Below are 11728 nucleotides of genomic sequence, written 5' to 3' on the forward strand. Positions count from 1 at the left end.
TGACGCTGTCATGACCAAGGGTGGCTTCAGCGACGAGGCTCTCATGGCAGCTCTCAGCCACCTGCTTGACAACAAGGCCCAGGGTGTTGGGTTCGTTGCCATGGCAGACGCTCACAAGGTGTTGTGGCTCAGGAGCTGGCTGGGCAAGCACTACTACTAGAGTAGTGCTGCCTGTGAGCGTGCATGATCCCCGACGGCGATGTCAGTGGCGACGACGACGATGACGATGACGACGCACATTTGTGTAGCTAGGGCTGGAAAACTATTTGATGGTCTGTATATTTTGGTGAGGTGGTATATACTAACCCCTCACGGTGATGGTGAACTTGCGGTGATAGGACGACACCCTCTTTCGGATGTGGTGGTAGGATAACACCATGGTAGTGCTAGGTAGAACTTGCTATGTTGTATGATCATGCATGCTTTACTTCTTCTCTTCTGCTCCATTGTTGTTTGTGTGCTACTTTGCTTGCTACTTGTGTGCTCCATTGATTTGCTGCTTCAACGCTTGCTCTTGTGCATTGCTAGGGCAAGTGGTATGCCGTGTTCATCGGTAAGGCTCCAGGGGTTTACAGTTCATGGGAAGAAGCCAGTGCACAAGTGGCATCGTATAGCAACAGCAGCCATAGAGGGTTCAAGACTAGGCAGGCAGCAAAACAAGCTTACTCCAAGTGGGTGTGAAAGCACGGAGGCAGCAGTGTTGATAGTAGCAAGGTTGGAGGTGTCAAAGTGGAAGGTGATAAGGTGGATCGTCAGTTTGGGCTGAAGCTAAAGCATTTCATCATCTTCGCCCAGTTCATCGCCATTGTTGTGTTGTGGCGTTGGTGTGCTAGGTGTGATCATTGTGGGTAAGCTCACCAATTAGGATACAAGGTAAGCACACCATGTACGCCGTATGCAACCAAACACCTTGTCCATGTGCCGCTTCGGCCAATGCAGGCAACCAAACAAAGTGCACTTGCGTATTACCTAATGCAGGGACCCTAGATGCAGGCAACCAAACAACTTGTAGATGGCGTATTAGGGCCTGTTTTTGCTCAACCAGGCTGGGTTGAAAAGTATATGCCATACAGGAACTGTTCATAATTTAAACCAGACACGCCCCTAGTAGCTCTTTACAAAAGAGATCACTTTTTTCTCTTTCACCACACACGGGTTTTGATTACACTGCCCGGTCCCAAAATAAGTGTGGTTGATTAGTATACTAATTTAACACAGAGGGGCCGTAAAAATTCCCGCTGCATGATTGGGTGAGTGAAGTCTCTCTGTCCTCCTTCTCACCCACCCCACGCCGACCACTCCCCCCTCCTCCCCCTTCCCTTCCGGCAAACCCTAGCCTAGCCCCACCGCATCGCCGGCCATGGATGACGACGCCGGCGAGGGCGAGGGCGAGGTCGAGATCCGCGACTGGGCGGGGATGCCGTCGGACGCGCTCTTCGCGGTGTTCGGGAGGCTGGACGTGGCCGACATCCTGACGGGCGCCGGGCGGGCGTGCCGCGCGTGGCGCCGCCTCGCCGACGGCGACCCCGCGCTGTGGCGCCGCCTCGACATGACCCACCACGGGGACATCCTCGAGACCGAGGAGGCCGAGGCCATGGCCCGCGCCGCCGTCGACCGCGCCGCCGGCACCCTCCAGTCCTTCTGCGCCGACACCTTCGTCACCGACTCCCTCCTCAGCTACATCTCCGGCAGGTCGCTCGCCACGGCTCCCCCCTTCCTGTTTCACATGCCCATTTCTCTCGTACGATGGGGATTTTTTCCCCCCATTTGTGGATTTTTTTTCGCAAAAAAAAAACGAACAGTTCCTGGTAAATTAAAATGGATAGAAGCACTCTTTTAGCTGAAAATAAGTCTGTATTCTTTAGTTGGAAATGGACCTTTCTGCTGTTTGATTTGACAAGTTAAAACAAAATTTCTTGGTAACCTAACAAAATTGGATGAAGTGGTAAAATGGTACCCAACCGCAGATTGCTTGCAAGTTGAAACAGATCACATGAGTCTCGAGTGCTAGTCTTTGTGTGACTCGATGTGCCTTGCTAAATTCTGTCTACTCGGTAGCTTGGGACATAATGTATGTGGAGCAACCCGGAAAATGTATATAGAGTAGCACACTGAAGGTTTGTTTTCCTGGAGGGAATTGGCCTGTTCCCTCTAATCTCAGCTAAGATCGGGATTTTTGGGACTGAATGGGGGTATCACTGTGCTACTTGGATATAATATAGGGACCGACCAATCCCTAAAACATACAAGGATAGTTGAGTCTCAGCATGGAGACTTTACAGGGGGGGAGGCCATCTGAACTTTTCTGTTGGTTTCCAGCAAATTACTTGCTGTAAAAGGCCTGTAGAAAACTGCATGTGACTGGAGTTAGACTTATTTGAAAGTTATGATGAATCTGACAGCATGGAATGTTTTACTTTCACATGGTTATTTCAATCAATTCTGTTGTTCTAGTGTTATTTCTTGTCCTGAGCTTGGAAAGCATGATTGGGTTTGGCGTTAGCTTAAATGTTTGTGTTAGATAAAAACTTGCCATGTCTCAATGCAGGGCACCCTCGCTGAAGAGCCTTCAACTCAGCATGTGTGATGAAGTATCCAACGAGGCGCTGGCAGAGGCAGTCAAGAGCTTTCCTCAGCTTGAGGAGCTGGAGATCACATTCTGCTCCCTGAACAGCAACGTGTGCGAGTCAGTCGGCAGAGCCTGCCCACACCTGAAATCCTTTCGGCTGAACGAGCGCTGGACGATCCTCCAAAGGGGGTTTGCAGCCTTTGAGGGCATGGATGATGACACGGGAGCGCTCGGGATCGCGAGCAGCATGCCCGAGCTCCGAGACCTCCAGCTGATCGGCAACAACCTGACCAACACCGGACTGGCCGCGATCCTCGACCACTGCCCCCGCCTCGAGTCCCTCGACGTGCGCCGCTGCTGCAACCTCCAGATGGATGATGCCTTGAGATCCAAGTGCGCCAGGATCGGGAACCTCAGGCTTCCCCGGGACCCCATCACCGACTTCAAGTACCGGGCTTACCTCGCTATCAGTGATGACTACCCCGGCGGTTCCGACATCGAGGTCGACATGTACGATGATCTGCTGGACGTGGTCACCGACGAGGAGGATGCCGAGTTCGATGACATGGCTGATTATATCGACGGTGTGGGCTCGGACGCTGACATGTATGATGACGTGTTCGACGATGTCTGAAGGAGCTGTGACCAGGACCCGGGTTCTCACGTGCAAGGACGGGAACTTGGTGCTGAAGCAATGTGGTGTCTACTGTGTTGGGATTCTTGAAGGACCGGGTTCACGCACTTTGTTATCGGAGATTGATTCTCGTATTATGTTTGTGCCTCCTGTTTGTTAACTAGTATACTCTCTTGCTGTGTGCCTCCTGTTTGTTAACTAGTATACTCTCTTGCTGTGAAACGGGGTTAGTTTCGTCTCTGCGATTGTAATTTATGCTGCACTTGTGATTTGGTCACGCAATAAAATCCTGTAAATTAAGTATTGACGCCAATGTTATGTTGTGTTAGGTTGATGACGCCCTAGTGTTTGCCCAACATATGTAGGTCAATGATACTAGGAAGATGGGAATCTAGACTTGGACAAACAGGAAGAGTCATTGGGTTCTCCAAGATGCAGAGATGCTACAGAACTATGGTTCATTTCTAAGAGACCATGCCATACATATGTAGCTCAGTGTGATGTTTATACATTGTAAATAAGATTCAAACCCTAAATCCTCCCAATAAATCTGGTTGTGCATTCGCTGAAACCGAAACTAGACATCTTTTTCAATTGGCGCAGGCTGCTGATAACTTACCAGTTGCTATATGTATATATATATATATGGTGTCGGAATAACTCCACCAAATGCCATGCCCATATGTCCGAAGATCTATACCACTTACAAAGACGCTGATGACTCCTTCCTTTTGAAAGACTACGCACTGACCTGACTATATCACAACAGAAGAACACGGGAAAACCATTCCTTCGGGCAACTATGCATTACAGGAACAGCTATGTGCTACGACCTACGGCTAAGTAACCTATCACTGGTTGCTGGGAGTAGGCTTTTCATCTAACAGGTGGCCGAACCAAGAACATCCAGAGGACACGTCAAGGAAAGGCCCGAGTGAAACAAGGCCCTTGAATATACATCATCTCTTGCACAACTATCGACTTTACGGCAGGCAGGATGCCACCATCACTTCCGCCCTGTTGCGATTCTTGGCTTTCCTTTCACCTCAGCTTCCTGTTCAGAATGATGCAAGTTGAGTGCCAAAAGATAACATAATAACAATATAAAAACAGGAATGGATCTCAAATGATATCGATGATCTCGAAAAATAGAAGATTTTTTTTTTGATGGCGATATCAGCACTCGGAAACTACCTGGGGACTGTGGAGATAGATGGATGTCTTTGCATTTGCAGGATTATGGTTCTCAGCACCACGGCTCCAGTCATAGCAGACCTGCTCTCCAGCAACGATAATTATGGTTGCATTCAGAACTTGGAATTTAGATAACACAATGACCACATAATGCATTTTTAAAATAGCAGTTCAGAAGGAACATGAACTATTCGTCGAGCTGAAACATCAGGAGCTGATTTCTTCCGAATGTTAAACAAAGGTGCAGGAAAAATGACAAACATGTCACATATCTAAACTGGACCCAGTCCAAAAACATGGTGATAACAAGACACTCCAAAGCATCACTTGACTTACCCCATAAGCAAATATTGAGCCATCATTATTGAAGCTACTGCAAGGAATGGGTTGAGGACACCGACTGAAAGCCTGTATAGAAGCAGTGTACGGCAAATGTAAGGATATGTTACGTGCAACATACCAGAAGGTGTATGATAAATGAGGGAACTGAAGCAATAAACTTGGGCATACCCAGATAGCCCTCTATGCTAAGCAAGTAAGCAACTGTCAAAATGCAACACTGTGTATGCTATGTCTACAAGCTAAAAGGTTATCTGATCACAAATTACACAGATGCCTCTTACTGCAGAGGTTCCATGCAGTTGAGTAATAAATATGTAATATGCTTTTATCAAGAATAAAAAGAAGTGCATACTAAACGCCAAAGAAGGCAGGATGACAGGGCTGGCAAAATCAGAATTGGTGATAACATTTATGAACTAATATTTTTTCTGCTCATGGCCATGATAGTGAGTTTATTATCTTGAGCTCGGGTTGATTTCACGCTATGCATGCGCATCCACAAAGAATTTATATGCAGACCATCAATGTCCACAGCTCACAACAAAGTAAAGCCATCTTGAAATCATTGAATACAATCAAGAAAACATAGGCCAAAAAGAGGGAAAAAACAGAAAGAAAAATAACAGGAATAGACAAACCTTAAGTCTCTGCTTGCTATCCTTATCCCAAAAGTTGAAAGCACCATCAGATCCAGCTGTGGCAAACGTGTGATGAACCTGTGCCAAGTGGTAGATAACATGAAATCCCATAAGTAACTTCACTAACTGAATTTCCATACTTCACAATTATCACCAGTCAGTTGCATTTTCCAGTGAAATATATAGCCAATAAGAACACTCAACTAAACGGATGTAAAGTATCATCACCCAAGCATATACCAAGCCAATGAATAAGATGCCAAAGTTAGCAAAAGAAGAAGCAGAAACACTTCTCTTCGATGTGTCTGTAAACAAATAGGTACGATTTCAAGTTGCTCAATTAAACTGAAGCTAATCTGTTGGGATTTTTATTTGTGCAAAATATTGCTTGATCAATTTGGAGTAGTTTACAAACATATGGATGCCTTCAAGCATAGTGGTTATTATATTAGTTTAAGTGTGGTAGGTATCTGTATCGAATAAAGCTCAACACATCTTGTGGAAGACAACGAACTGAGCTTTCAGTATTTTACAAATCATGATGACGGAGACATATAGACTAAAGCTCAACAGAAGTCGCCATTAGCATTTTCCTAATAGCAAAAGTGGACTAATGAAATACTCCCTCCGTCCCAAAATAAGTGTCTCAACTTTGTACTAACTTTAGAACTTTGTACTAAAGTTAGTACAAAGTTGAGACACTTATTTTGGGACGGAGGGAGTAGAAGAATGGCACACAGATAAAGAGAACAAGATAGAGATCTTACAGGGTGAAAGTTGAGCGAATTGACAGAGAAAATATCATTTCCTTCCCTGTGACATTTGAATGTGAAGTTTTTGCTTTGCTGTGAATCATCAATATGATGAACACCAACTCTTCCTTCTATGGAACCCACCTTTAAACAAAATCAGGTGTCAGTCACATGTAAAAAAATCCTTTTACCCAAGTCATATGTAAAGAAAAATAAATAAAACAAGAACTATTGCCAGTTATCGACCAGCTTTATCCAATATAGGCAGTTCATTGATGTAGAAAAAGATCATTGTGCAACAGCAAAATTTGATTGATCAAATCCCATGATGAAATCACCACCCATTATAAAAACACCCACAAGCAGATGAAGAGTAGGCAAATGCGGAACCATACATATCTAAAGATTTGTAGTTCAAAAACAATTGCTTAAAGCCTTGAATGCTTTTACTATTTGTAGTTCAGCACAATTTCATGTTCAGATTAGCTTTAACTGCTATAGACTAAGATCCGTTTCTACAGTTTTGGTGAAGGAAATTGTTTGCAACACAATTGGAGTTGGTCAAAACATTAAGGTAAACTGCATCCTCTTCTTTTATGCAGCTTTTGAGACTAACTAGAAAGATGCCAATTAGTGACATTTATATTGGATTAACATTCCTAGAATACACCCTCCGTCCAGATATACAAGGCATATTTTGACTGCTCGGGTTCAATCTTTGGCCATAAATTTCTTCTATCATATTTTATCAAAATCATAACAAAGTACTTCTGAAAACGAATCCAATGCTATCAATTTTGTGTCACTAAATCACATATTATAGGATTTATAGTCAGTGATGTTTGATTTCACAATCAATATATGCCTTATTTATCCGAATAGAGGGGTAGGAAGTTTGAATGCAGATCAGTGAAGGAACAACACCCATTAGGGCACCCAAAATGCTTAGAGGCTGGCTTGCCTCCAAGCTGGGACCCACGTCTGGCTGTTAGAGTCAGCTCAAAATTCCGTAGTGTATAGCAAATGTTCTCTGCCTCTAAGGTGTCCCCACGAGGAATAATACATTGATTCCCCAAGGGGCTCCTTCTCATCCTCTTGACATGAGATGCATAGTCTCCTTCTATGACATGTAGGGCCAGCAAATTATTTTATTTCATGGAAATAATTGGAGGCAGCCTCCAAGCATAGCGTCGACGCTAAGCAAATTTAGCTTAGAGGCTATTCTCAGAGTGTATGGTGCCTGCCTCTATGGCCTTACAGGCTGCCTTGGAGGCAGAAAAACGTCACACTGTGGATGCTCTTACACAGCAAATGATGGCAGGCCAACGCCTAAAGCTAATTCAAGTAAGGTTGTAACATATCGACCAATGTTTAAGGTTGAAAACTCATGCTACTAGATAAAAGTAACATTATTGGGCAACATAAATACTCCCTCCCTTCTGGTTTATAGGGCTCAATTTAAAAATCTCACCAACCAAGGTAGATGGTGAGTGGTGGAATAATATTTGTAGTTTGCAGAAGTACTCAATTATGGGGCTCGTCTTCCTCAAGAAATTGTGTTTACCAATGTATTAATTGCAATGCATGCATGCATTACCAATAAATGAACAAGAACTTTTTACATGCATTGGTGGGTTTTATCTTTTCCCTTCCATGCAACGATTTAATGCACCTTGAAATCTGAACATGTGAATGGGAGCAATAAAATTGAGACTTATAAAATGGGGAAAAAATTGATATAAGCCCTATAAACCGCAGAAAGCAGGGAGTAATTATGATGGGATAGGTAGAGAAGAACATGTGATTAAACTTCAAGCATAGTAACAATCAGTTATGTATTCGAACAACGGAAGTATGCTTAGAGTAAAAGACACAAGAAAATATGGCATTACCAGGAATCCTTGTTGATCTGGAAAGGCAGCAACGCACCGTGTCTGGTATTTCAGAGGTGATTGAATACGCTTAAACTCAGTCTAATATCACACCAGAGATGAAATTAAGTCAGTCAGTTCAAAATATAAGTCCATGACAGTAAAAGCATGAGCACCACCACCAAAAGAACTGAAAATAAAAAGAGCACATGCATAGTCAGTTAGGAAGCAAAATTACCTGAGGATTCTGCAAGTTGAAGATCACAATATTGCGATCAGCTGTTCCCACAATCATAAGGGGATAATTCACAGCAAGTGCGTAGCAACGATCAGGAAGTTGCTGAACATGGGCAGGATTTGGTTGTCTTGTGTCCCAATACCTACAATAGTATGATGGTCAGCATTGACAGCGGACTAGAAACAAGTCATAAGGATCAGAGCTAAAAGTTGTAATGAGAACAAGATCAAAGCACAACCCAAATGTATTAGTCTCAGCATGGTACAGACACAGGAAAATAAGCAGACAACACAAATACCCAACAGAAGTGCCACATGAGATCCATGTATCAGAGAAGGCACGCATCCAGACCTCCAGCTCAACGGGAGTTGCCCCGGGAAACCTAGTACTAGTCAGTTTCAGCTTGTCCTTGTCCCACTCTGTTTTGGCATGTCTGAGACCTAGATGACTTCAGCCTGAGCCCGTGCCCTATATGGTGTCTTGGTATTTGCAGCATTCAGTTTAGGGAAGAGTCTTGGTTTGTTTTTGTTTCTTAGTCATATGTTAAGGCCAACCTCTACAAAATGATGCAACCACATTTTTTATGAATTGGCTACGAAGTCTAATCCCCAGTGTTTATTTCTCTGTTTCTGCCTGCCTTAATTCCAGTGCCCTGTCCCTTGCACCCCTTCTGCTATAACGGGTATGTCGGCAGGTCCCACAAGGATCCCGGTCCCTAGCCTACTACCTACCATGATTATCGCCTATGCTCAATCTGTGCTCATGTTTAAACTGACAGCCAGAACCTAACTTGATGTTTCCTAAATAATCTTCATAAAGATGATGCTAAAACTCGAAACGAACATTTCTAACACTAATCACATGATGTAAATTTAATATAGTAACTGTCTGAATCAATAGTTACTTCTATAAAAACTTCTGCCAAAGAAAAATTCACTGCAGCCATAAATAGTACAGATGATACCCAGAAAGTGCACAACCTTTGATAATAATAGGGCAGTATGATTCAACAAGTAGTAGAAACTCTTCAGGATCAAAGAAGGCATACAAAATGAGTGGAAATATAAACTGGATGAGATAGACCTTCTACAATATTTAGTTAGGGCTTGTGAAACTCCATTTGCAGTTTCTTCATAAATTGCATGAAATCACCATTAAAATTAGCCAAAGTCTGAACATTAATGCAAAACACATGAAGTACAGAAAAGATACCACAAACAACACGAATTCCATAACGCAAAACAGCCATAAATAACAAATTAGGATCAGACATTGGTGATATGCGCTCAATTTCCATGTAAAAAGAATACTGAGGGTGGAGAGGGATATTGTTCTTGCACCTCAGTGTCTTGTCCCAGCTTCCTGAGACAAGAAGATTCATCTGAGAAATCCATGCGACCTCCTTGACAGGTGCATCATGCATTGCAACCGTCTGAGCCTGCCCACCAGATAGCAGAGGCCACATTTTGACCTGTTTATCACACCCTCCAGAGAAGACAGTAGTCCCATCATCTTTCCAGGCTGAGCAGAGCACCTGATGGAAGGAAACAAATCAATTGTCATACCAAGTGAACAGGTAAGGAACCACTCTAATGTGGAAGATGAAAGTACTTTCAGGAGAAATATGTTTGAGATCGTACTGGCTGATCATGTGATATGGATGCCTTTGGCTGACTGTTACCATTACCTATCTCCCAACACCTCACCTGCACAAAACTCAAAAGACACGCCTAGTAAGATACATCACAATAATGAAAGCTCACTGAAAATTACAGCAGAAACAAAATTACCTGGTTATCCCAGGAAGTTGCCACCAGAAGATTACTTTTCGGGCTAAAACTGAGGCTTGAGAGCGAGTCACCAGGATTAGGCAGGACCTGCACTTGAAAGCAACCGTTGCAGAGAACATGTAGCATTTGCAGAATGACAAGACGCAAAAAATAAAAGCAGGACAGACATGGCCACAAAAAGTATCACACCTCGAATGACTTGTTTGGATTCGGGTTTGAGGCAAGGCTGGTTAGAGTTGCCATCTCTCCTTCTTTGAACCTTCAAAATCTGGAAAAGAAATATCACAGTCCAGTGACCATGAGAAGCAGGTAAGAGAAATCAGCGCGTGGAGTCTCCCACGCGCACACGAGAGCTTAAATAACAACTTAAAGTAGCTCAATCTACGAAAACCGAACGATTTCGTCATTCCACGATACCAGAACCAGTGTTCAACATTAGGGAAGTCATCGTTGAAGTTTGTACCACAAAAGCACCACGCCAAAACCAGCATAAACGCCAGCCCCAGGTACGTGGCGCAATAGCGCAGGTCCAAAATCCGGCTAAATGTCTGGTAATAAAACCCTGGATCGCTACACTATAAATGCCTACAAACCGACCACTCAATTCCCACCACCCGACAGTGAGATGACTAGAAGGCAGCCCCAAAAGTTTGCACGAACGCACAAAATGACCGCGCCAAAGCCAGCATAAACGCCATCCCCCTGGCGCGCGCCGCAATAATGCAGGTCCAAAATTCGGTAAACGTTAATGTGCCGAACGCCCGGATCCGAGTGATAATACGAGCTGGTGGGCACGGAACCTGGAAGGGAACACTCACTCCACCTGCAAACGCCTACACCCCGACCACTCAATCCCCTCCACGGCAGGGGAATCACTAGGAGGTAGCCCTCGGTCTGACCAACGGGGGGGATAATAGTCGAACTATCCTAAGCTCGCACTGGCCGCTCGATGCGGCCGATTTGCTCCGGAGACGGCGAGCGAGCAGCGCCGGCCACCGGATCAGAGCTTCCCCCGAAGCAGCGGCGCGGCGGGCCCGTCCGCGGCCGCGAGCATTGCGCCGGAGCGAGCGAGCGCGCGCCGCCGAATCGGTGCCGGGAACCCTAGCTAGCTAGGAGACGGCGCGAGCGGAGCGGAGCGGCGAGGAGGGCTTACCTGCCGGACGGGGAGCGGTCGGCGGCGGCTGCTGGGGACGGCGCGGCTGCGAGTGGGGACTGCGAAGTGGCGCCGAGGGAGGGGAGGGTGGAGGATTCTCGAAGTGGCGTCTGGGGGGAGGAGGAGGCGGAGACGGTCGCTGCCGCTGGACCGCTGGACTGCCGCTGGGGGGAAGGGCTGGTGTAGCGCGTCGCGTTGGACGCACGCCGGGTGGTGGATGTCAGTCATGTGGCAGCGGAACCGGCTCAGTCCTTTCAAAGAAATGCCTTTTTTTTTATTGTTTGGATTGCTTACCACATGTTTCATGTGGTTTTAAAAAAAGTCTGGACCTAATCGTCCTTCAGGAAGATGATTAATCTTTCTAGAGGACGACTGGAGCTAATCATTTTTCTGGAGGACGACTGGAGCTAATCATCTTTCTGGAGAACGATTAGGTCCAGTCGTCCTCCAGGAAGACGAGGCCGTATTATTTTCGAAAAATATCAAAATCCTATATTATTTCTCGTACAGAACGGCCTATTCCCCCTTCTCTATCTCTTACTACTAG

General features: G+C 45.2%; 2 protein-coding genes across 2 annotated transcripts; one reads left to right on the forward strand and one right to left on the reverse strand.

Moving 5' to 3' along the window:
* The first annotated feature begins 1211 nt into the window (after window positions 1–1211).
* Window positions 1212–3506, forward strand: LOC109759049 (putative F-box protein At4g05475). Its single transcript, XM_020317894.4, has 2 exons — window positions 1212–1692; window positions 2549–3506. Exons 1-2 carry the CDS (start codon window positions 1361–1363, stop codon window positions 3201–3203), a joined length of 987 nt encoding a protein of 328 aa, XP_020173483.1. The 5' UTR covers window positions 1212–1360; the 3' UTR covers window positions 3204–3506.
* Window positions 3507–3814: 308 nt separating this feature from the next.
* On the reverse strand, window positions 3815–11419 carry LOC109759048 (protein RAE1). Its single transcript, XM_020317893.4, has 12 exons — window positions 11182–11419; window positions 10218–10296; window positions 10029–10115; window positions 9879–9944; window positions 9579–9772; window positions 8239–8380; window positions 8022–8102; window positions 6145–6273; window positions 5378–5455; window positions 4734–4805; window positions 4398–4478; window positions 3815–4257 (listed from the first exon to the last, which is right to left on the reverse strand). The coding sequence occupies exons 2-12, from the start codon at window positions 10269–10271 to the stop codon at window positions 4210–4212; spliced, it is 1032 nt and encodes a 343-aa protein (XP_020173482.1). The 5' UTR covers window positions 10272–10296; window positions 11182–11419; the 3' UTR covers window positions 3815–4209.
* Window positions 11420–11728: the final 309 nt, after the last annotated feature.

The sequence above is a fragment of the Aegilops tauschii genome, chromosome 1 (genome assembly GCF_002575655.3).
Source record: "Aegilops tauschii subsp. strangulata cultivar AL8/78 chromosome 1, Aet v6.0, whole genome shotgun sequence".
Classification (NCBI taxonomy): Eukaryota; Viridiplantae; Streptophyta; class Magnoliopsida; order Poales; family Poaceae; genus Aegilops; species Aegilops tauschii.